We start from the raw sequence: 25695 nt of genomic DNA, 5'->3' as shown, positions 1-25695 counted from the left end.
CTAACACTACATTGCTTACCAATTATATGACTTCTAATTGCCTTTATAAGCGTCTCAGCGATTCTTCTAAAGTAAAAAATAAAAAAAGCCAACGAAAGATATCAGTCAATAATTATTGCCGATGTCTATTCAGCTGTAGTATCTCACAATTGTATCAACTTTTTAGGGAATTAAAGGCAGCATACCACGAATCTGGGGTCGTACGGATTTCAGGTGGAGATTCCAGTTCCTATACGGGGTCGTAGATTGTGGAGAAGAGGGTGATTCCGTTCATCTCTTCCTAATTCCCATAAAAAACGGAACGGAAGATGCGGCGCGTGCACCAGGCTGGCGCGCTCCAATGCAACTCTTCGGGCGATTAGGAAGAGATGAACAGAATCACCCTCTTCCCCACCATCTACGACCCCCTTTATGAACTACCCATCTGAAATCCGTACCACCCCAGGTTCGTGGTATGCTGCTTTTAAAGGTGGTGTATCACAAATCAGATGTGGTTGGCAAACCTATGGGAAAATATTGGGTATGAGCGTAGATTATGGGTATCAGCGTGGCTCCCCTCATTTTCCCTAACTGTCTTAGAAAACGGCGTGGAAATCGCCTTAGTCCTTACGAAGAGCCGAAATTCCACATGTCCCGGTTTTTTTTCCTCGGCGCCATGTTCATTGCTTTCAAATGGATAATGTGTTGAGGAGGCCTGATTGATTCTCGACCGCTCGCTCGTGGATACGACGCGTGCACAAGTGAGGCGTGTTCCAACTTACCTCGTAGAAAGGAACGGCGTTTTTTAGGACGATTAAAGAAAATTTGGCGGTCCTACGCACATATTCGTAGTCCACACTCCGAACTCTATGTTTGTCATCAAGTTTTCGCACCACGTTAATTTCGTGATACACTGCCTTTAATCGCTTCCGTAAATTTGCTATAACTTGTATACAGAGTTTTGCCTTTTTGTTTTTTTAAAGGGTTTTATGAGACCAGCTAAGTAACAGGTGTGCTATGACATGAGATGAACAGATGTGCTTGCGAAAGGTCCGCAAAAATCTGTTTTTAGGCAAGTATGTGGAGGAGACATGGTGGTGCGATGGATGAGTCTTTAGAATACATCAGAATCGTAATTTCGAGAATAGATTTCATCTTCAGAAATGTTACTATACAGTTTTTTCCTAACATAGATCTCTTTTTTCTTTTGTAATTTTCTCCCTTCGATCTCTTTTTTTCCCGTTTTTTTGTTAACATGCATGATATTATATTATATACACGTACGCCGGAAAAAAAAGAAAAACAAAAAAGAAAACCGTTTCTGGCTCATTTTGGACCGCATTCCTTACCCTTCCCCTTTTCAATTCATCCCTCAGTTTCACGGCCTTCATCGCCATATTTTCTTGTTTCCTGCGTCTTCTCTCACACTCAGGGCCGTCGCCGCTTATCCTTCTTCCCAAAGGCGTGACACACCAACATGCTTCTGTGCCGGCCAAGCATTGCCTAGAACGTGTGTTTGAGGAGAAGTTGTAAAATTAAATAACTGTTTCTTCTCAGAGTATCGACATTTTCCGAACCTTACAACATTTCTACAGCAAATTCGAGAAATAAATATTTTATGGCAAATATTTCCATAGAAATAAGTGTTCTAAAAACGGAAGTTAAATTTTGTACCATAGCCGACAAAATACATTTCGTGAAGAGTATCTTTCCTGCATACATGTGAGGAGCTACACTTTTAGGCAGTGAATACTGGCGTGCATGCGACAATCCGAGCTGGTGCTGTGACTCTTTTCACTTTTGGATGATTAGCGAAAGGATCCTCATCACCTGAGCTGCACCCCATGAGCCAGACTCCCTTTACCTGAGAAGGATCCGGCTCCTCCATATCGCACCTATGAATACTGACAACAATTAGCAACGGTCTGACAATTCTCCTTTTTGCAACTCCAAATGTAGAGACATATCCCTTTTTACTTACTTCCCAAAGAGCAAGGTTGAGTTAGTTCTGGGCTGAACTTCTGACTGGTTCAGGCAGACGCAAGCAGAACAATGAGCCACAGCCCCGTTTGGTGATCAGCTGCGGTCGGGTCAAAAAGACACAACCTGTGCTGCTATCACAAAAGCGGTTGCATCGGAAATGCTCCTTAGCTTTAAATCCCATTTGATGCCAGCAAAGGCTCCACGTAGAGTGACTCGCCTTCGTAACACTTTTCATCAAGACTTCAAAGTCTTCGTACGTCCACCCACATTGAGTCCAAATATCGGGTGAGACCTTACTAGAATGCTCGACCACTTGCTATTTCTATGAGAGATAATTCCGATTCGCAGAAAATGGGCTAGTATTTCACGCCTAGAACTGCATCTCCTGACAAGTTTGTCGGAAAGAAGAAAGAGTATAAAGATATTTCTTGGATATTTTCATTACCAATCTCCTTAAAGTAAAAACAAAAACAAAAAGCTTAGGAGGAAATTCTGATGGTCACTGACCGTGCTCTGAAGTATCTGCCGTCTGCCTCACACTGAGGGATTGCAAGTCCAGCCAATTCTCTCTGAGCGGAATCATCAAGAAATTTACGACGTCGTTGAGCGCATGCTAGACAAATCTTGTGAGAAATGTGAAAATGTGGAAAAGGTGGCTGGGAAAGGTGGCAATTAGAGTTATAGTCATTAGTTCATAATAGGTGGTTTTATTTCATTTCTGTTGTTTTTCGAGTGAATTAAAGGAGAGAATTACGGAAATAAAAACTACGAGAAGGGAATATAATATTTGGAAAACAGACAAGGTCATTTTTTGCGACACATCCTGTCCTGAATGTTAAAATTTAAAAAGTGCATTACAGAGTCGGGTCGGCACGACATGAAGCTCTCTGAAACCGGCTGCGCTCGGGAAGCGCACCAATTGGTATAGAGCGATGATTGGCGATGTCGAGGGTTCCCCCTGAAGATCCCATCTCTATCCCAACGGCCAACTGCATCGCGTCGAGCGCAACCGCCTCGAGCAACGTGTCGTTTTGAACCAAGCTTACGGTAACCTGATTTCGTATATGCATTGAAAGATTACCGCGACATACACGTCATGCCCCTCAATCCCTTTCTCGTAGGATAATAAGCCTAGAGATGAACTCAAGTATGACCTGCTGTTTATGGAAAGCTGCAAAGAGTTCAGAACAATTGTGTCAGTTGACATCAGTACCCTCATTAGACTTCGATGTACTGATCTTTCTATTTGGCCCAGTCAATAGTTAAAGGCTTAAGGGGGCGCCTCTCTAAAGAAGAAAAGAAAAAGAGGATAAGAAGGAAAGAAGGCATCATATTTTTACTACGAGGACTTCGTAAAGAAATCCGACTATCGGATCTGTTCTGTAGGTTCTCCTTCTGAGCATTTTTTTTCTCTCGATGAACATGACGGGTAAAATGAGGTGTGGAGCAGGAAGTGCTGTCTTTCTCTCAACTTTTCAATGTTTTTGTATGCTGCCAAGATGCCCGTTTTGTCCAACTTACACAGATTTGAAGCTATCAAATTCAAGATATTAACTCCCGATAATTTCCCTACACATAGAACCGGAAACGGATATTTTTGGGAGCAAGAATGAAGAATCGATTCATCCGTTTTTCATGAGTTCTTCTTTTGAAGTTCAGGAGCGGACTGATCCTTCTGCACGCATCGTGGAAATTGGCCAGCATCCGTCACTCACGACTGAGGCTCAGTATGTGGAAATGATGTTATCAGCGAATTCGTGGGATTGATGTTATTGAGGAATAACGGAAATTTGGCCGTAAAGTTGCTCTGTAACTCACCAAGACCATTAAGTCTGAAAAGGCGTAATTTGTGGCAGGCTTCCATATTTCAAGACCTTCAAGTGAGGGAAAGTAACAGATAACGGAATACTTTGTCGAGTTTCGAAACAGTACGCTTGTGCGCTGAAGCCTCTTTAGGTGTTGCTTGCTCATTTATGTCCTTCGTCTAATTTTCAGGCAATCCTTCTTAGCAATACTCTTAAAAAGAGATTGTAGATGGTAAACAGTAAGCAGAGTGGGCAGTAGATGTCGATTTCACGCAGATTCCGCACCTCGGTGCTCAGACTAAGGAGACTAAGTGTAAGCAGAACTCTTCTCGCTACGCACACTTTAAGTCCAAATTCCGCGTGCTGGAACCTCGTCCTAATTGAAAGTGTGGTTGTGAGAGGAATAGAGTAGAGCTCTTCTTGGAACCAGTTTGACCCTCACTTCCCGTAGTGCTATATTTCCTGATGGCGTGCGTACGAAATGCGTGTGCGTATGTATCAATGGCATTGCGCAATGATTGCATGGCTATTAAACGCTTACGAAAATAGGCGAGGGATTAGGCGATCAGAGAACCTGTCCGTGCCAAGGTCTGGCAGCCTAAGTTGCGGAGGAGAAACGTCACGTCAGCGGTTGACTTGAGGCGTTTTCTCACACAGATTATCACGAGACGGTGCGCATCCTCACTGCAGAGGGATATCACTTCACTTTATTCTCGAAAAAAACGGCCGAAAGTCGTGGACTTGTACTCCTTGCATTCACTTCATCATTAGTGACACTGCATTTGTTTTTTCATGGCCCTTAGAAATGTAAAAAGACCACAGCAATCTACTTATGTCAGACTTTTTTTCCTTGCATTTCTGCAAAAGATGAAGAAGCAACTAGCTATCCTGTGCAACTCCTTATTTAAATGTCAAAAATCACCGGTAACCTTCGAACGTAGAAATATTTAGTTCCTCAGCAACACCAAGTAGAAGAATAGTGAATTCGTTGCAAAAACCATAAAGGCTCCTCTAACGTCAGCCTTGGAAGTGAACTGTCAAGGTCGTTCTCACGCAAAATTGCACAAAACCGTACTAGAACCAGTAATTACACAACAATACTAGAAAATAACTCGAGTCGCTGGAAATGCTGGATTTCCGCTTATCTAGCTTAGCTCATTAATTATGTAAAAATAAGCTGTATATTATTGGATCGTAACGACTGCCGATTCATACTTATAGCTGGCATGAATTAGCAACTTTTATCTAAGGAAATGAACTGCTATTACTATCCGTACGTCATAAAATCCCCAGAACATTTGGATCTGATCGAAAAAATGATCAATGGAGATTAAAATAGATAAGCAATGCAGTGAACTACAGCCTGGTCACTTCACAGAGTGATTTTTTTCTACTTTAGTACGTGACGGGTGGAGAACACAGGCAATAAGTCAATCAGTGGAACTTATCGGTCTCCAAAACACTCGAACGCACTTCTTGCATCCGATGTCAACTTCAGACGTACACACACGATAAGTTCAGTGCGTCCTTTCAAATTGTGTAAGGTCACTGACCTTGATTTTGCGTTAACTAATGCACTGAGTCTTGTAGTCATATTATAGCAAAGGGAACAAAACAGATCTCTGATTCTTCCAAGGCATTAACGAGAAAAATGAAGCGAACCAGCGCAAGGACAAATACAGACCCAAGAGATATTCTCGAGTACGGTGCGACAGTGCCGAACTCATGCATAAAAAGACGCCAGAAACGCAATGGAAGAAGTTCAAAATAATTCCGGAAAGGTACCCACAACCAATGTGCAGGGCCTCAATTGTCATTAAATTGAGGTATTATAATCTGTAAGAATAACTAGTAGTTCTTGCGACCGATTGACGTAACGCAAAACTGTGATGAGTTTCTTACGGTGCTTACGGTGCTCATGCTGACTTTAAACTATCTATATGAGAAGGATAAAGGATAAAGCGTCTGGCGTTATTCAGTCTACTTGGGATGCGCCACCACGTTCACTTCAATTCAGAATCGTTTGAGCTTCGCGAACGTAACTGGCCCATACAACGATTTGCGGTGGCTAGCCGATGTGCCAAGTCAGTGTTTTTATCCTCGCAGACAAATCTGGTACCAATTTATCGATCGCGGAGGGATGAAAAGCCTGGTTGGTACTAGGACGTACTCGAACCTCCGATCGATCGTGCAGGTAGCGGAACCTCTTACCGACTGCGCGACACCCGCCTTAAACTATCTATATAATTCCGATTTTTTCCCCCATTCTGTTCTCTTTTATAGGTGAAAGAGAAGCTGCTAAACTATAGATCGGCAGAACAAGGACCGTTGAAACACGATCTTTACTAAAGACTTCTTTACTAAAGCGCTTTTTGATTGAAGGATGTCGAAAAGCAGTCAGCGAAAAACAATAGTCAAGCAAACAATAATTGAACAGTAATTCAGTAATTGAACAGTAATTAACTACGTTAAGAAGCTTCTCCTCTGTCAAATTTTTGCGTTGGCCTCTATTTCGATGGAAATAGAAGTTGGAACAAACAGCTGGGACCGTAGTGAATTGCTAATTTTTTGAACGAGGGAACTACATCGACACCTTTTTAGACCTGAATTTTTTATATTGAAAAAAGCAGTACTGCGAAAGACGCATATGATATATTTATTTTCACTAGTATTCAGTCTACGCCATCAGGAGTTTCTCATCCCGTTACAGAAATTTTAAAAAAACAGATGTAACTATATTACAGTGATTATTTCACGGACGTGAGCACCAAAAGAAAACAAGTACGGTGTTATTTTGTATCATATGACCGTAAGGAGTACAAATCAGTCCTTGAGCTCACATTATCGATCGCAGGACATGACCATGCGGTTGTCGCAATGCGACTGCTTGGGTACGCCAAGGGAACAGAATCCGGCGGAGACAGCATGCATAAGCATACCACGTAGTAAATCTCTTATAATAAAAAGAATAATAAGAAACTATGAGCAATTATAAATTAGTGAATAACAGTGGTAATTGTTGAGAAGGTTTTCGCTCCAAATGGATAAAAACACCACATTTTCTAAAGATTACAGTTTTCACTTTCTGAGCAAGGTCTTTAAAAAAATGCACCTATTCCGGCACCAGTTCCTGCATTCGCGGATATGTACAGAGCAATGAAAAGCTTAGTGACTGAACTCACTGGCGCAACATTTCCCTTCTGCGCAGAACTGCTTTGTTGCATTGCAATCCGCTTCTTGTCCGCATCGTTTTGTCCATGTGGATCCGTCTGGGCACAACTCGACCACAGCGTTGTGCGAGTTTTCCACAGTACGGTTATCAGGTAACGATTGTTGTAATATGCGTGGTGCTATAGCGTTTAATGGCAGTGTTAGATGAATAAGCAGTGCATTTTGTGGCTATTGATTGAAAGCGAAAAAGAAAGCGATAACATTGTTAGATAGCCAAATAATCAAAGCAATGTATGTTAGCACAGAGCAGCATTGATCGAAGTAGATCAGAACTCACCTTCGCTCTGTAGGGCTATGGTCGAACGCGCTGCGGGGCAGCAAAAGCCGCGATCGCACGTCTCGCCGAGAAAACAATCAGCCTAAAATAATGGGGGTTTGTCTACTATGTACGAAAAATTAACCCTACATTAAACGGGATACAGATAATCGAAAGCATTAAGAGGTTTTCTCGTTTAAATTTTCTTTATGAATTCTTCAGTTCTCCATCGCAGCGTAAGTCAAGTTTGGTAGTAGTAAGGCGGTCTTACTTGTTGACCGCAACGATAATAGGAGTAACGCAAATCAACGCACTGCCGGCAGGTTCCTTCCGATTCGCAAAGTCCTAAAATGATCGATTTGAGTGTGAAAATGAAAAAAAGAAGAGATTCGTATTAGAGTACAAAGGCATAAGAATTAAAGCAATATTAATACCTTACACCTGTCTTTAGAAGCAAATTTCATTCTTTTGTAATTATTATCATTACTATTAGTATTAGAATTATAAGTAGTAGTATTATGGTCCTTTTTGCTTAAACTTTGTAAGTCATAGAACCTTCGCGATTCACTCATAGGCATGCGAAGAATACTTTGAAGACTTAAAAAACAACGGGCCTAAAAATTCTGTCTGTGTGAGTTTCTCCTCTACAATCCTTCTGTTAGTTTTACGGGATCCACCAACTTTTTGCCAACGGCACAAAATATTGCCGATCACCTGTACCAGGTAGAGAAAACTCTGCCTCCCTCCAGAGCTTAAACCTCAAAATTGGGACACACTTCACTTTTGTCGTCTTTAACGGGCACCTCATGTTCTATACTGTGAGATGATACAAACTTTTGAAAAGTCGGAAGACAGAAATGAGGCACCTTGCCCTCTCCATGACTCTAGGATGGTGAACTTATTTTATTAATTCTTTGTTTATTTTATCTAAGGACCAAAAACTAGCTACAAACTAGAACTGTTAATTTTACTAAAAGCAAAAAAAAGACAAAAGTCATTTTTTTTATTTGCTTGAGCTGTGGCCAAGATTGGTATTGATGTTTATTAACAGCTAACGTTTCGTCGTTTTCGCCTTTGTCAGAACCTGAGAAAGTCAATGCCATTAGTGGTTTGTTCTCTCAAGCGCTTTATCATCTTCAGCAGGCATCCAAACGGTAGGCAAACTCAAACAGCAACACATTGGCTAGTACTTACCTCACTAGCTAGACTTCGTAACGCAGCAGACCACCACGTACAACAACTACGAGTCACAAGGGTTTTTTTAATAGAGACCTGACGGCTTCCGTAGATTAAAACCCGCACAGATTTTGATATGCGGCTACTTCGTTTGTGATCGCAATGCACTCATCCTTTCTGTTCATTTTTGGACTTTTGGCGGTGATCCAAAATGCCTCTAGTGTTCTACGTGCAATGATTTCGGACTCGAAAGATAGTATAGAAACCTCTATCTCTATTTCGGAGCTTTGAAAACAGCTACGCATTCAAAATACCATGATTCAAGGACAGTCGAACATGAGCAAAAATCAGGTATTGATTTCCTGAGTTCACGAAGCTGACGTTGCAACTGAAGAAATGAAGCTTGCGAAGTAGTAAAATTCTAATTTCAATAGCAAACGATCTACTATGCAAATCAATCAAAAATGGAAAAATCTAATCTGGCGCAAACACGAGTTTCCGATACCTATGTATAACATCTAGTTTTCTCCAATTATGAATTATATATTGAATTTTGAAATGAATTTTATAGAAGGATTATCATAATGTCGTAATGATGGTCAGGGAGAAAACGCTGCAAAGAATTATGTGAATAAAATTCCTATGAAGAATTTATGATTGCATGGACCTTGAAGAATAAAGAAGTGTAGAAATGAGAGTTTTTTTTTTAAGAATTTACTTCTAGAAGTTCTTACAACAACAAAAAAAACGAGCGAAAGCGGAATAAAATTAAACTCTGTCGACTCAGATCCAAGAAGCACATGGAATTATGGTCCGATGAATCTTGGTTACATATATCGGATATTTTCAATATTACGGATACGTAAATGCTTGTGGGAAATTCAGGAAAAAAGGCTTCAAGCTGGATGATCAATAATCTCATCAGTTATATCCTCAAAATAAAATTCGATCTTGCGACCTGTTGCGTCAAATTTCAAATTTCATAAACCGGGTCGTTGTGTAAGGAGAGAGAAAATAGGTCTTGGCTTGTAAATTAATTAGCTAAACGAGACCGATTACTATTGGATCCTCAAAAATATAAAGATATTCGAGACCAGCAGAGTTTGACTGACTTGTTAAGCGAAGGCATAGCATAAAATGTTACATGATAAGGAAAAGAGAAAATATTTGTGAAAAATTCCAAAATATGCATTCGTGAAAACCAACTTTTCTGCGCCTCAGAGAGGTAGATCACTGAAAAGGCAATCAATAGCCGCATTTCGGCAAGCAGTTCTCAATTGTCCTCCGGAATAGGGAAGGGACAGGTGCACGACGGCTGCGCAACACAATGTTTTTGGGAGTGGTGGGCGTGGCCAGGTGTCGTTGGCGTCAATTACGGTAGGTGACAGACAAGCAGAAAAGGATAAACGTGGTTCGAACTATGGAGTGTAGTCGTTATTGCGGGAGGTTTGTCGAAGGGACATTTGATGAGTGCAGTTCTCGAGAAAAACCCGCGAATAATATTAATAGTGCAATTTGAAGAAAATTTTAAAAACCATTAACATGGTACTTTCTTGAAAAAAAATTACTCGTATAAGTGACATTCGCTGCCAATAGGCCGTAAGTAGACAAAAACCGCAGAAATGGAGACTACGTTTATGCATCTGGGTTTCACATAAGTTAGTTCCAAAAAAGCATTTCAGTGAGAAGTGACAACTGTTTGGGCCACGGTGGCTTTTCAGGGTGCAGCGAACGCGGAACATTATCTCAGCTCGCATGGGATCTACTCAGGCTTTGTAATGATATTTATGCGGAACAATGGAATATATTATTTGCAAAATACTGAAAGTGTCGATATCTATAAAGTATAGCACGCTGCAAAAACTCTCGCTAGATACATGCACAGTAATTGTTCAAATATTTGCATGTGACTTATCTCTAGCCCGCTGCAGTTTGTTATTTCTCAAATACTCATTTTTGACCATTGGACCACTTCAAATTTTTCATCTTTCCTTAAGAAACGCATCTTTTTTGTTAGGTTACGGGCTTAGTATTCCGTGTCCCTTGCCTCCTTTCCTTTCCGGTACTACTTGCACTCCGATTTCCTCGTTCTTTGTTGCAATGTTCTAGAACATCCAGAATGTTCAGAAATGTTTTAGAAATTATTTACCGAGAAAAAGGTGTAGCACAGAGGTGAGAGGTTCTACTGTTTGGAAACCATTATGTGTAAGTATGGGACGGGTGTGGCTCGAGACCGCCTTACTGCAAAGCAAGCTTTTCATCCTTTCGGGGTCGATGGATTGGGACCAGCCTTCTCTGGGAGAGATAAAAACACTGACTGATCATCGGCTGGTCCCCGCAAGTCATGGTATAGGCCAACACGTGTTCCAAAACTTCAACGAATACAAACTGCAGTAAAACGCGTTGGTCCATTCCAAGTGGACTGATTCGCCGGTGACTTTATCCTTTATCCTCTTGTCAATATGTCGTGCACGCAATGTGACCAATAAGATAAGGAGCACAGTATCTACGGCAAATTAAGAAAGAGATCACTTTCATAAGTGCCTCCATCGACGAACCTTCTGGTCACCCTATCTTCAACATCCTTTATCTTCATTAGTGGAATATCTGCTCTTCAATCATGTATTTGGTTTTTCAGTCAAATACAAAAGTAAGGAACACGCAGTCCAACAATGTGTCCTTATACAAATGAAACTACTTAATGTAAAAAATTAAAAAGATAAAAAAGTCTCTGGCGTACCAATCCACTTGGGATGCGCCTACGCGTATTACTGGAATTCGTAATCGCTGAGGTTTTGGAACGAATGTTCGCCTATATTATGACTTGCGGGGAGCAGCCGATGATCAAGTCAGCGTTTTTATCCTCCCAGACGAGTCTGGTACCAATCTATCGACCCCGGAGGGATGAAACGATTGGTTTGCACTAGGGCGGTTTCGAACCCCTCAACCGTGTGGCTACAACGAACCTCTAACCGACTGCGCCACACCCGCCGTTAAAAAATTACATGACCGAAAGGTTCGTTGATGTCGATACATACTGGTGGAAGTGATCTTTTTTTAATTAGCCATGGGTGCTGGGCTTCTGTTTTTTGCTTCTGTTCCTTTTTCTCGTGATCATCCAGTCTCTAACATTCTGTTTCTACATATAATGCGACACTGGCAATGTACATGTGTATTCCTTATTTGTGTATTTGGTTAAGAAATAAGTCAGGAGCGCTGTTTTTTTTTGAGCACAAAAATGCGCCTAAAGGTAGGCTTAAGGGCAATGTTATACGTAGTTTATATGTAGTTTATAGAGAGTTTCTCGCTCTTTACGATAGTAGTATTTCAGTTGTTTGATTTTATTGACTATTTTCCTATCAGATCATTAAGATAAAGTGTTAACTAAGCGAAACGAAACGTTTTCGACACCGATAGTTTCCTCAATTTAATCAGGACGACAAGAAGGTCGAAGGTGAGATTCCGTGCTGTGTAGAATGAGCAATTCACGTAAGTGCACAGCATAGTTTGCCTTCGCTTTCGAAAAAGGGAAATTCTGAGCTTAAAAGCGGTCCACACGAGGATTGACCAAGTGTAATGATTCGAGGGTTTTTTTCTTCTTCTAAACAGAACGTCTACAACAAGTAAGTCAATGACCACATTACTCCTAGTTTATCTTTCTTCTTCCTTTCATCTCTTTTTCTTTTGTTCACATTCCTATTAATATGCCTTGCTAATGCCGGTTCGGAATGTTATGAGCACTCAATTTCTGACACTTTATAATTGATTTCTAACATTCATCTATGTCTTGTCTGAGTCATAATTCCCCTTCGCAACGTTCGTCACCGCACCACGTATATAAATACATCGAAGGCCCTCGTGTAGCTCGCAGATCTACGACGTTGGTATTCGAAGTCGTTACGAGATGCTCTACGGTTTACGTTGTTGGCGACCCACAGGATTTCGACGTCAAATGACCTTTTTCTCTTCCCTCCCATCAAAGCCATTTCAATTATCGTAGTATTGCTCATCCATACACATTGCTTTTCTTTTTTTTCATGGCGAGCCAAGAACAAACATGGACAAACAGCTTTCAGTGTTCTTTTTTTATATTTTTTTTCGAATAAGCGCAGTGTCAAAAATCCTCTGTTTTGTCCACTCGACACTCTCCACTTGACACGGCTCTGCCGCACCACTTTGGCACAGTTGCGTCGCCGCCTTCCTGATCCCATTGCACATGTTTCGGCGAACCATTCTGACGCGGCTGCACCCATTCTTCTCAGCTTGTCTTTCTGCTCTCAGGCGCTGGTTAACCAACTGAAGGGCACAAGAAGCTTTACCACTGTCTTCTAGCGCTGGTGCACAATCCAAATGACGTGTACGATGACATCTCACCCCACTTCCTTCTAGGGTAGAATTGCCATCTTCCGTCTGAGAATAAATGCGACAAGTTAGACTACTCATGATGCATTTCAGCAGTAGTTTTGTTGGTATTTGCCGCAATGTTAGGATATGTACCACGATACCGTTTACTTATGACAGCATAACACAGAGCCCGACTTTTCAGACTTCATCTGTGGATAGGTTTCACTCCGCTTAACATCTTTGTTCGGATCTTCGCCAGACTGTGTCATCGTCGAGCAAAGCTGAATTAATCTCCTTCAATCTTCAGCAGAAGATCGCTTGAAAGTAAACCGTCTTTTTTCTCTGATCTGCCAAACATCGCGTCTCGTTTGAACTGTTTGCCAACCCCAACCTTGTGTCATTTCGGATCAGCACAGGTGAAGTCTTTCGATTGTACCCTTCGTGCTAAGATACACCTCGAACGATGTTGGTAGCCGTTCCGCTCGAATATCTCTAAAAGGTTTCGTCACAGTACAACTTCTGGCTCCAATGTCTGACTTCGTTCAGCTAATAACCTCGTCCCTTCACAAGCAAGTTGGAGATAGGGTTAACTCCGCCAGGACTTTGATCCACGGTATCATGGTAGGTGCGTGCGAAGTTCACATCAGACACTTTTGGTTCATCAGTACACTGCAACGATAGAAAATAGCTCGACCTGGTTCTGATTCTAAAGCAATGAAAGCGTAAAAGGACACTTCTGGCATACAGTCATGCGTTATGGAGGCAGAAGGGGGGAGCCCTGTTCGACTGAAGCGAAGATCTACAGGAAGGTTGGGCCCCCTTTCCCCTTTCGGGGGGGGGGGTCGGCCGCAACAAAAACCTTGGAAGAAGGGGGCCCCCATGGAGGGGGGGGAGGGGGGGGGGAGAGAAAAAAAACACAAAAAAAAAAAAAATAAAACTACGCCCCCCCCCCTCCCTCGTCCCCCCCATAATAAAAAAAAAGAAGAGGGGGGCGGAAAGAGGGGGGGTGGCCTCCTTGGGGGGGGGGAAAAAAATTTTCAAAAAAAAACCAAAAACCCGTTAAAAGGGGGAGGGGGGCGCGGGGGAGGGAAAAAAAACAAGGGGTAGGAAGGGAGGAAAAAGAAAAAAAAAAAACACATATGTGTGCGGCAGGGAAAAGAAAAAAAAAAAAAAAAAAAAAAAAAAACAAAAAAAAAAAAAACACCAAAAAGAAAAAAAAGAAGAAGAAGTCATGCGTTATGGAGGCAGAACAACTTGTTCGCGTTCCCTACAGTTTTGATATTCTCATTGAAATAGTACACTTCTAAACAATATTCTTTATATCTATATGCATTTTTATGGTTGAAATTTGCTCACGACCTGCTCCTCGTCTCAACCGTTACTACGCATGATTCTTCTAAACCATCAGACTTATCAAAAGGGTGTCACAAGGCATGGATATGTTCTGGAATTGTTTCACATCGCCGTGTAGCAAGTTGTAGCTTAGGTTACCAGGCCTTCCTACTTTTAGTAGAATGCAGAAAAAATGTCAATGTTGATCCGGTCTCTCGAGTGAAAATGTCTTATAAATGTGCTTTAGCTAATGCTCACTAGTCTTCTTCCTATCCAGGAATTAAGAGTCGTTCTTTTCTTCTCAAAAAAACTTCTATCTTCCAAACTTCGAAAAATCCCAGTTTCACTGATGATGTAAAACAGATGTGTACGAAGAAGTGCAGTTCGGTGTTCGTGTTCCCACGCTAGGATTGAGTGGGATTAACTTGGATTTAGGGCTATGAGCAGTGTATTACGAAACTGACGGCGTTGAAGTCCATGCGAGCGAAAATAGAGTTCGGGGTGTTGATTACGAGTACGAACGTGGCCCCGCTCAGCTCTCCCCGGTCCTCCTGAAAAGGCCGTGGGAAGCGTGTGTTCTTCGAGGTACGGAAAACCGCGCAAAACTTGTGCACGGTCCGGTCCTTCACCAACGTATTCATTGATTTTACTTGAAATTGAAGAGACATCATTAGTTTTCAGTCGCTCGCTCCTGGCTCGACGAGTGCATGATGGTGCTGGGTTGTAGGAGGAAACGCCATTTCCTACACCGTTCTTTAAGAGGTTTAGGGGAAACTGAGTGGAGCCATGCTCATACTCGCAATTTACACCCCAAACTCTATATAGTCCCACAGACACCAACATCGTTAGTTTCGTAACACGCTGCCTTCAATGTAAAATGAATATGGACTACCTGAAGAAAGCGAAAAATTATGTCGAATGTTACCCCTTGGTCTCAGAAGCCGACAGCTTCACATGGATATTTTAAGACATGTCTCAGCCTAATGAATACTTCGTCAATTTCCATTTTATAATTAAATTTGTTTCTAATAAATATACTCATGAACGTACGTCAGCAACAAAAAAGACATCTTCAGAGTAAACTTTAGATTGTTCTGATATTTGCTGCTCTTTTTAATCCTTTTACTTTTGCTATATTTCAGGATGCTCAACAACTTCATTTAGTTTCGGAGGTATAGAATACTTGTCACTTCATCTTCCCCAAACTGGAATAATAGGCTTGACTTGGTCGTCTTCTCTTTTCTGGCTTTTCCACTACCCATTATTTTTGTTTTCTGGTGAAATTTATCTGAATTTAGTTCTTCCTCCTTAACATGGGGGCGGGTGTACTGTAGCGGTAATGGTTCCGCTTCCTGCACGATCGATCGGAGGTTGGAATCCGCCCTGGTGCTCACCAAGCCTTTCATCCCTCCGGCGTCGATAAATTGGTACCGGACGAGTCTGGGAGGATAAAAACACTGACTTGACACATCGGATAGCCATCGCAAGTCATTGTATAGGCCAGTTACACGTTCGTAAACTTCAAACGATTCTGAATTGAAGTGGACGTGGTAGAGCGCCCCGGGCGGATTGATTAACGCCAGAAACTTTATCCTTTATCTTTAACATGCAGATATTTTATGCATTTTATCGTCGCTAAGACAAAGTTCTGCCTTGCGTATGTACGCTGTTTGCAGTTCATGAGCCTAGTACAGCACCGGTCGAGTGCTCCTTAGCTTCAGAAACAAATTTTTCTTTTCCTTCGCGGATGGCTGAGAAGTTGGGACCGACGGATATACCGATGCGGTCAGGGCACTGCTCTTCACCACAAAGGTGTGAACTTGATAATTTTCCTTGCCGCCTCTACCAAATGTTGGTTTTCAAAACTGTGTAACCATTGATCAAGTCAAAACATTTAAAACAAGAAGGGGTAGAATTCCTCTGAAAAAAAATCATTCTATTCTTTAGAACAAAAAATAATTTTGGCTGCGCATATTTCATATTTGTAATTGACTTAATTAAGTGTATGTAAGCGACTTTGTTTTAATTACTGCTACCATAACTCGGCCATGAACACAGCTGTTTCCAATATTATTAGCTAATATGTTCCAGTTGTAGTTTTATGTGTAAAAATCCAGATTCTATAAATTCGATTTCAAGTTTGTAAGAGGAATTTTCTTACAAACACCTTAAACATCTAACAGACGCATGCCTCAACCTAACCGACTTATGTAAAAATTTCACCAGACACCCACCAATAGTTCGAAAAAGGGAAGTTTCTGTCTCGAAAGCATGCATGACAGTAAGTTTAGAAATAAATTAGCATTGATGTCTCAGACTTCAGATATCTCAACAATCCCTTTCTAATGGAAACGATAACTGAGATCACTGAAATAAGGGATGCATTTCGTAGTTGCAGCTGTATTTGTGCGTCGCTCATGCGTCAGACTTTCGAACTATAGGCATTTGGTCCGTTTGAGTGGAAGTTTCATCAAAAACAGCAATTGGTCCAGTTCGCTTACGAGTTGTGTACTGTTTGGTGGCGGTTTCTCTAAAACAGAAGGAAATGAATAATGGGATGACAAATGTGGAGCTTCGTGAATGAAGTGGATGGCTCCACGCTGCAAACATGACAGTGGTGATGAGGAGAACATTCCCTAAAATGCCATTCAATTCCGCGCGTGAGAAATAAAGGTTGAAGTCACATTCATAAAAAACCTGGACGTTCACTAACCTAGTGATACCGACACGACCCAACAAAATCGAAAACAAAGAAACATTTATTTACTCATGAAATTACTTCGTTGCAGTCCCAACATATTGATACAAATAACACAGAAATGCTACTACGATCGGTCTTTCCTGATTGATGCCCTGCTGAGTTCGCAGATCAAGTCCCAAATGGGTTCGCCACGTTTCGAACACGCCACACCGTAGTATGGATCAAGCGTTGTTTTCGGCTTGTTTGTGCTCCGAGGAGTTTCTGGAGTGACACCTCTAGTTACTGGAATGACGATGACTGGAGTGCCAATAGTAGTCTGATCAACTTGTGTGCTTCCTTCGACAGGGTTCACTGTGCGCACACTCTGCGTCGGTTCTACGATAGTTGGCGGTGTGTCGCGAGTCACCGTCGCGGTTGTGGTGCGATCTAAAGACCTAGAGAAAGATGTGGTCGGCTCTGACGGAGATGTGATGCCACCAGTTGACCAACCTTCTGGAGTGGTCAAGCTAATGGTGGGGAGCGTTTGATCGACACTCACTAAGTGAGTGATTTTCTCCGTTGTTTCTGTCAATGTTTCTTGAGAAATAGTATCTGGAGAGGAGTCTGGAGATACAGTGACTATAAACTCCCGATTAGTGGTGGCTTCTACAGGAGTTAAAGTTTTTTCAACTATGATGGTGGTTGTTGTTCGATCATGAGGAATAATGTGAGGAGGTGTGGGGAAATTACCATCTGCACTTGAACTGGTACGAGTAATAGGAATAGGATGGGCGTCTGGCGTTATTGTTATTACAGGTGGTGCTGACTCCGCAGCAGTTGTCCGTGGATAAGGCAGAGTTTGCGGGGAGATATCTGGAAAAATTGGGACAGGATGAGTAGGCACACCCGTTTCTGAGGCTGTGGCGCTTGCGAATGCGACATTAGTAGAGGTCTCCGATGGTACAGTGACCAGAGAGAATGAAAATTGTTCTGTTTGCAAAGAAGACGAAACAGTGGCAGCGATAGCTGTCGACGTTTCTGCTGGACCTGCATTAACTGATGTTGCAAAAACAACAGTTGAGGAGGTGGAAGTAAGCTTGGAAGCGTCAGATACTTGCGATTCCGCGCTCGATGCATATGAAATGGTTGCCTGAGTTGACTCTTCTTCTCTATTCCGTGTGGCAGTGGATAACTGTACAATCGTGGTCGTTCCCTTTCCTTCTGTTGAAATACCTGGCTCAACTATCAACCGAGAAGTTGAGAATTCGCTGAGTTTCGATGTCAGAGAAGAAAGAGTTCGACTCGAGGACTCTGAAGACGTGGTGTGTGAAGTGGGTGGCTCCTCCACTGGTGAGTCCGTCGCTGGTCCTGAAAAATGTAATAAATGTCTTATTTTCTAGACAATCTGAAAACCTACCAGTAGTTGACAAAGCTCCGATGGATTCTCGATAAGACCCACGATAGATTGATGACGAAAGTCCTGCGGTATCGAAATTTACGCATTCTCGACGGGGACCACCTGGAAATGGAGTTTTCGAAAGTCTCCTCGACGTTTGCATTTATCGAGTGTCAAATGAGAGATTCCAAACCTGTATTTATTGCCACTGGAACTTTATCTTCCCGTCCAAGCTGATCCTTAACCACTAATAGTGCGCAAAACTCGTCCCCCGGAGGCACGGATGATGTCAGAAACAGTTCTCCTTGAAACAGTGACGTTAAAATAGATCTAATTTCTATCTTGAATAGTTTCTGACCTGTGAGAGGATCAACCGCAAATGCCTTCTCATTGTCAGGGGTATAAAGCGAATAGGTCAAATTCGATGTCTCCGGAGAATGAGCAGCGATAACAGCTAGTGGATGGCCTGGTTTTGGCCATGAATCAGGGAATATCTAGAATTGAGCGATTAAAGACGGAAGCAACTACTTCATAAATTCACCTGGATTCTGTAGGATGTCTGTTCGAATTCCGGCCCCGTCTTTTCGGTTGGCGCAGCGAATTCCATCTCATACACGATATCCGACACAGGAAATGCAGCTCCGGAATCGATGAAATTTAGCACTTTATCCTAGGAAGCAACAGTTAAGTATATCCGCATAGGTATGCATCCGACATACCTCATTCTGCTGTTCTGTCCACGTTACAGGTGTCACCAAACGCATACGCGCTCCTCTCTGATCAACTACTCGAGTCAGTTGATAATTGTCGGGAATAGACGGGAGCATAAATGTACCCCAGAGGGCGCCAGTGAAACCGGGAGAAAGCCTGATTATTTACTTGAGTGCGGGGAAGAACTAAACACTGACAAGACACTTACAAGTTCCGAAACGACGCCAAGATCACGATTTTCTTCGGATCACCAGTGGATCTCTCGTGAGTCTGAAAGGAATTAACGACGTGACAACGTGGAGTCAGTAGGAACGGAGTCCTCCAAACCCACCGCTGAATGTTGCAGTGGCACAATATTGACTATACTGCCGACATCAGGACGATAAAAGAACATCGTATCCGGATTTGCCAAAGATGACACAAGAAACCCGCCTGGATAGTGAGATTTTCCCAACAAAGGAAAGTTGTCATCGACCAGAAACAGACCTTTTTCTGATGCTGCCGCCTTGATAGAATAAATGTGCTCATCTTCCGGGTGAACCAATTGCCCGTCGACAGTAAGAGCAGTCGACATATTCACGATGTTTGCCTGAGATAGTCAACAAACGGTTTTTTCCATAACCTAAGCAACGCTAACACCTACTGTTTGACCAGGTGTAGTGATATGGAACGTGATGCGCTTCGATGTTCCAGATTTCACGGAGCCTATTAATGGAGAAAGAGAAGTCCCTGAAATCATTTGAAGGCTTACTTTCTGTTCTGAGCAGAACCCTACGGCAAATTTACTCTCGCATAACACAGGTATAGAGTTTCGTCATAGTGTAGAAAAAATGCTAGACAAACCTTGTAATTCTAGGAGAGTTGGCAAAGAAGACATTCAAAAGTTTGTCTCGCGTTATTTCCATCTTAACCCACTTCCATATCACTTTTAAACCTGTTTTCGTTCCTCTTCAAAGTTTTCACCTATTTTTGCTCTCGAGGCACATGCCTGTCTCGTTTCTCACGCTCATTGCCTTTTCGAGACTTTTTAAGCTAGAGATGGATGTAATGAAAATACTGATAGAGTGGATATATGAGAGAGTGTCATGTCATTTTTTATATGTGTTAGGTTGAGGAATAAGTCGTGACGATTTTGTTCAAGCTTAAAAAAGCATGTTAGAACGAAAAAGTTCCGAAAAGTGTTATACATCGCTTTATGAAGAATTTCCCGCTCTACAAAGCAGTAATGGTGTTATTTTTTTTTCGATTTCATAGACTTTTTTCAGATCATTTATGCCGACAAAAGGAATATTTTTTGACAGCATTTTTAATGTACAGTGGAGCAGTGCTTGAGTATGTAGAATTCCAGAAAGCGAAATTTTGGTCTCAAAAGTGGAAAACATACCGATCGACTAGCTACCGTAGACTAGATTGAGTAGATGTCCTTTTTTATGAAACAAAATGCCTACAACAAATTGATCAAGAAAATACTCTGCATTGTTTTTCCTCCCATTGTTCTTTCATCTCACATTGTTTTTTTTCACGATTCTTTTCTCTATTAAATTTTTTACACGTTTTGCCCCAGATACATAACACAAATCTCACAAGCAGCCTTCAGCGGACTTTTCACCTTGAATACAGTAGAACAATGCTGTTGAAAATGCTCAGTTTTGTGCAACTGACACTCCATTTTAATAAATTTGAAAACAAGAATCAATCGATAAGATTAGAAATAAAAAACAACATTTGCGTTGGTTGAGGAACAATCTATCAAATGATGTGTAGTATTTTGCTGATACTATTTATTCCTATTTGCATTCTTAAGTTTAAAAGAAAACGCCCGCGTCTTTTTCCTCAACACAGTAGTTTCTATCACTACAGAAGCTACTGTGGCTTCTTTCATGCAAATCTGTATGGTTTTTTAAAATTGTTTTCTGCATCTTACCGTAAGGCCATCAAGAATACCGTACGACCATCAAGAATTCAAACTTATCGTATCGGAAAGTGTCGTAAAGGATAAACGATCGTAAAGGATAAACGATTCACGAATATTGTTCTGACGACTAGTGATAAATCCGCAATTCGTAAAAACTTAAAAAAAAAACGTATGCGTACCTATCTGCTTTCCATCCAGCTCTATTCGTACGATATCGAAAGGTGCCGCGACGGATGAAGTAGTTACATCGATATCTGTACGTATCACACGCACATTAGAAAGCGATGAGTAGCTGAAAGTCGGCTTGAACACCTCAGAAGAGCGTTAAAAAAAAGTGAAAATTAAACTGGAGTCTGAAATTCATTTAAAGTTGGACTGTTTGAGAACCCGACAACAGGTGCTACCCTTCAGGATCGCGGGGAAAAGGAAAGAACAAAACAAAGTCAGCAGTCCTACATTGCATCAACATCAAAACAATTTCAGACCCAGACACTCTTTGTTTTTCAACCAATGAAACTCGCACCATAAGCTCCCGCTAAATGATGCTATAATTTGATACCGAAAATGAAAAAAACTTTGTTTTTCGGAAATCATCAACCGATCTAGTTTAATTTGTGTAGACTTCCACCCACCCATTATTCATAATAGCTGTCATAGCTGAAAAAGGCTGATTGGGGGTGTTGGTGACGTCACCGTTGACGAAATGGAGAACCTGAAAAATGGAAAACGTATTTTTGGTGCTGTGATTTGAACCACACCTCAAATGCATACGGTTAAACTAATATGCAAATAATCAACATCTATAGATTGAGTTTAGAGTTGAGAGTTTAGGTGCTGTACCCGAATACTCCGCTTCGGTCGGATTTCCATCAAAGGTGATTTCAATCTTTGTTTCGATGGTATTCCTTCCCTGTGGAATCCAAGTACTATCACTACCTGCGATAGGATATATGATTTTGCGAAGAAGACGTAGAAAGAAGATTATGAAGAAGTAACCCATTCACCTGATAGTATGCACTAGTTGTAAGCCGATTACTAACAATAATTTTCCGAGTCCAATGCATTTCAAACGATGAGTGGGGGGCAAGAACTCCCTGAAACACTGATGGAAACAACAATGACGGTGCATCTATACTAAGTAATATTAATCGAAAAATGAGAATAAAGCAGAGGATAAGCGAACGGATCGGCGCTGACCTTAAGTAATAACAATAGCGAATGTGAATGATAATGGTGAGCTGTGTATGATGCTTCTAGAGACGGACATACATACATCCAGTCTCATCCGCCTTCAATCTTGCAATCACGTAAACTTTACAAAGTGTCAAAAGAACTCGAACGAATTACACCGTCTAAAGACTGCGCATAGAATTTTCGACGTCGGTTTTCTTCTGTATTTGATAGGGTTCAAGAAGTAGTGCAAATTTGACAGCCAAAACCAGTACAAATCCGGGAATCAGAGGTCTTCTTGCACTATGGTTCTCAGTTTACGCCTTCAGGCTACCCTTCACAACCGCAGGATAGAAGTAACGGGGATCAGGAGTTTCTTGGAGATTTCATCAGCAATCCGGTTTACGTGCTTTTATTTTATAATTTTGAAGGTGTACACAGTACTCAGGATTAGTAAGCTGGTGTCTCGGATACTCATGAAGATTATGTGACCTGAGTTGAAGAGGGTGTTTCGCGTCCTCTCTGCAGTTCTTGAAAACTGTTGCAATCCCGCCCTCTGTTAAAAAGACATCGGGAATTCCCCACGATTTTGTTCTTTATCCAAGTAGTGCAGATAAAGGTAAAGCTTCTTAAATTTCTAATTAAAAAAGAAAAGAAAATAGAGAAAGGACGGAATTAACAAATCCCGTGAAAGTATCTTGAAATACGAGTGAGAATAGTCATAGGAAATCACGTTACATGGAGCACGTGAGCAAAATGAAGCAGAAGCGCGCTGAAATTCTCCAACCGAATAACGGTGCGAACAAAATCTGCCTCAGTTAAGGTGCACAAGCTATACAAAAACCAGACAATTTGTTGAATGATGTGTAAAAAGGCAATCGCTCACGAATCCATTCACGGTGTTGATGCCAGCCGACCAGGATGGACCCACGCCAAATTCTACTCGTGGAGCAAACATGTCATTCCGGACAAAATCAATGGACAAATCGATATTTGTTAGCGTTACCTCCTAAGAAGAATAGTTATTTGCTAATTCTTCCAGAGGATTAGATTAGGAATTTACGATTACCCACCTGCAGGTTCTGTACGAAGACGTCAATCGTGACACTTGAATCCTCGTAGATCACAAGCGGCTCAATGACGACAGCAGCTGTCAAGCAATCCTGAAAATGCCTCTTCTTTGATTGAAATGACCGCGTAGATTGCACTTCGCTTGAGACCAACCTCATCACGACTGTCATTTGTGGTGAGAATTTGCCCAATATACTCATGCAGCAAACTGAATGGATCAGAAGCGCCATTCTAAGAGAGAACAGATGCCTTTGTAGCACAATCGATCTCTTTAAGAAGCCAGTTGGTACCTGTCTGGTTAGCGAATGTAGACGGTCAGCGCTGACAACGAGCTGTTTCACATCGGAATACGGTATTCCCTGATTTTCTGAGAGCGAATCGATTCTACCAGATGTCCAATCATTAACCGTAGCATTCCAGAGTTTTATCAGTTCTTTGTCTTGAACATGTAAAATCATAGTGGGAGTTCCATTGTTTTTACTAGCTACAACATTACCAGAGAATCGATCCGCTTCGGCTGCAGATATAGCAATACCCATCTCAGAATTGTCACCTATAGCTTGTAGAAACTCTTTCACGACGTCACTTGTCAATGGGTCAATGAGTTTCGGAGGAAATATCTTCTACAAACACACTTGAATCACTGATTACGAAAAATTTAGCAACACAATGGTTTTGGCCATGATTCGCGAAAAGTTCTTTAATTTCGGGCAACCTTTGCGGTGAAATAAGTTGAGTAAGTTTTGTAGGAATTCGCGAAGATTGGGCGGTTGTTGGAAACGAATGGATCTTTAAGAAAAAAAAAGTAAAAAAGATCAAGAAACTGGGACGTAATTCTCGCCTTAATTTTGATGACAGAAATACAAACCTGGATTTTCTCGACAAAGTCCGAATAAAGCGTTGCCATTCGAATGCTTTGCATATCTAAAGCGTTAAGGATCGGCAACATTGGGCTTAGCACAGCTGACACATCCCCATTCAACGAGGACAACTGAAGTAAGGTATGTAGCGTATGCACAAAAACACTTGAATAGTACATTTTTTTAACAATATTTTGATCATCTATGATTCTGTAGTGTTTTCAATTTTCTCCCAACTACAAAATTAAAGCAAGCCGTTAGATTATTCCTCCTTACATGGTTTAAAACGTCCACAGGACTATCAGAGAGCATTCGAACCTTCCGCAGACGACGATGAAGAATTGGGCACTCACTTTCTAGAGACGACACACACCTAGGCAGAGCAATTGAAGTGCGATCTTACTCTTACAATTCATGTATCGGTTACGAATACTTCACTACATTCACTCACTGCATGGCCTCGTTCAGTTCACTAAGGTTGACATGGACCGATTTGCAGTCTGCGAGAAGAAGAAAGTATGTGCTTAGCTCTTGTAGAGATACCTAAATTCTCAGGAAGCACCTTTTTTAGAAGATCTCCACAAGTAATATCGCCTTCAGGCAAAATTGCTATTTTACCAAAGACGATTTCAGGAAGGAAATAAAAAAGCGTTTTATTTTTGGAGTTTCAAAATCTACCGTATCATCTGATATTCGCTTCCATGCCGATCCACACGCAGCGGCAGATTTATACCTACGACGACATTTAGTACGAGCACGTTGAGAGCAGTCACACGTTACCACCGTGCTGTGGGCAGTTTGTACTGGTTTATTGTTTTCTATAAACGAAGAAGTATCAGAAACATTGGCATCGATTGCATGGCATTATCACGTTGTAGAGAGCTCAAGACAGTTGATCAGTAAATCAGCTACCAACCGTCACAGATTTTCCATTGGCTATAACTGCTGTCAGGTCCCACCACTACCAAATCCACCAATGCTCGCTCCAGGTCATTAATATCATCAGCGAAGAACAGAAACGGAACAGAGGCAACACGGCCGTTGCATCCAGCCTCTGATGACAGTGGGTTTTTCCATTGCACATTGACCCAAAACGATGAGTTTACGGCAACGGAACGCACTGATGGTGTCTGGAAATGAACGACTGATTTGTTGAACTGAAACTGTATTTTATCAGAAAAAAAGTAAAAACGAAGAAATCACCAGAATTATTTGTTCATTTTCAAAAGGAGTCATAGAGACCAAGCCCGCCGAGCTGCCAACAACTGAAACTAAAATTCGAGCATCAGATCCATTGATCGACGACGGCTTGAACTCAATACGAGGAAAGCGGATCTAAATCGTGCTTTCAGTTGCTGTGAGATGTTTTGAGTAGAGCAGTACAAGTTTGCTATAACTTTGTTTTTTTTTTGTTATAGTTTGTTTTTTTTTTTCGTTCTCGGCTCAAGTTTCGACGAGTTCGCCTTCATCAGAGCCTTAAAGCGTGAAATCTGAAGTGATTTATTCGGACTCTTTCTGTCCAACGAAGAAAACCTTAGTCGTGTTTTTAGGACCCACTGTGAAAGGTAGAAGTGTAAATCGTAGGATCAGAGAAGACGTTCCTCTCGCTGCCAGAAACTCGTAGTGAAGTAACACGCGCAATCAAATAATAGCTTTAAATAGGTGTCGCTAGTAAACGTTGGTCTGGATAAATCGCTTTCAATTTGGCACTTCTAAGTTCTTAAGAAGAAAAACTTGTCGAAATGTCTGCCAGAAATAAAAGACTATAACGTCCGCGTCTGTGAAA

At 41.6% G+C, this 25695-nt stretch overlaps 2 protein-coding genes across 5 annotated transcripts in view; both read right to left on the bottom strand.

Moving 5' to 3' along the window:
* Positions 1–1717: 1717 nt before the first annotated feature.
* Positions 1718–16865, bottom strand: RB195_014828 (uncharacterized protein; the record flags this gene model as incomplete). The annotated part of the gene is made up of 6 exons (XM_064205255.1): positions 1718–1874; positions 2470–2575; positions 6950–7117; positions 7276–7357; positions 7526–7599; positions 16820–16865. 6 exons carry the CDS (start codon positions 16863–16865, stop codon positions 1718–1720), a joined length of 633 nt encoding a protein of 210 aa, XP_064061136.1.
* A 66-nt stretch (positions 16866–16931) lies between these two features.
* RB195_014827 (uncharacterized protein) overlaps positions 16932–25695 on the bottom strand; it is a gene marked incomplete at both ends in the record, with an annotated part of 36607 nt that continues 27843 nt past the window's right edge. For all 4 annotated transcript variants that reach the window (XM_064205251.1, XM_064205254.1, XM_064205253.1 and 1 more), the window contains 25 exons: positions 16932–18154; positions 18204–18305; positions 18376–18486; positions 18541–18676; positions 18724–18852; positions 18902–19049; positions 19102–19163; positions 19225–19325; positions 19380–19482; positions 19537–19622; positions 20988–21100; positions 21441–21520; positions 21649–21744; positions 21813–21902; positions 22865–22987; positions 23052–23141; positions 23203–23280; positions 23340–23488; positions 23546–23672; positions 23918–24040; positions 24186–24282; positions 24361–24452; positions 24588–24727; positions 24826–25039; positions 25113–25244. In XM_064205251.1, coding sequence (XP_064061132.1) covers positions 16932–18154; positions 18204–18305; positions 18376–18486; positions 18541–18676; positions 18724–18852; positions 18902–19049; positions 19102–19163; positions 19225–19325; positions 19380–19482; positions 19537–19622; positions 20988–21100; positions 21441–21520; positions 21649–21744; positions 21813–21902; positions 22865–22987; positions 23052–23141; positions 23203–23280; positions 23340–23488; positions 23546–23672; positions 23918–24040; positions 24186–24282; positions 24361–24452; positions 24588–24727; positions 24826–25039; positions 25113–25244 — 3945 coding nt within the window. The remainder of the gene's footprint in view (positions 18155–18203; positions 18306–18375; positions 18487–18540; positions 18677–18723; positions 18853–18901; positions 19050–19101; positions 19164–19224; positions 19326–19379; positions 19483–19536; positions 19623–20987; positions 21101–21440; positions 21521–21648; positions 21745–21812; positions 21903–22864; positions 22988–23051; positions 23142–23202; positions 23281–23339; positions 23489–23545; positions 23673–23917; positions 24041–24185; positions 24283–24360; positions 24453–24587; positions 24728–24825; positions 25040–25112; positions 25245–25695) is intronic.

Source organism: Necator americanus, chromosome V (assembly GCF_031761385.1).
Source record: "Necator americanus strain Aroian chromosome V, whole genome shotgun sequence".
Taxonomy (NCBI): Eukaryota; Metazoa; Nematoda; class Chromadorea; order Rhabditida; family Ancylostomatidae; genus Necator; species Necator americanus.
Note: the sequence above shows the minus strand (reverse complement) of the source record. Positions and strands in the feature narration are given on the sequence as shown.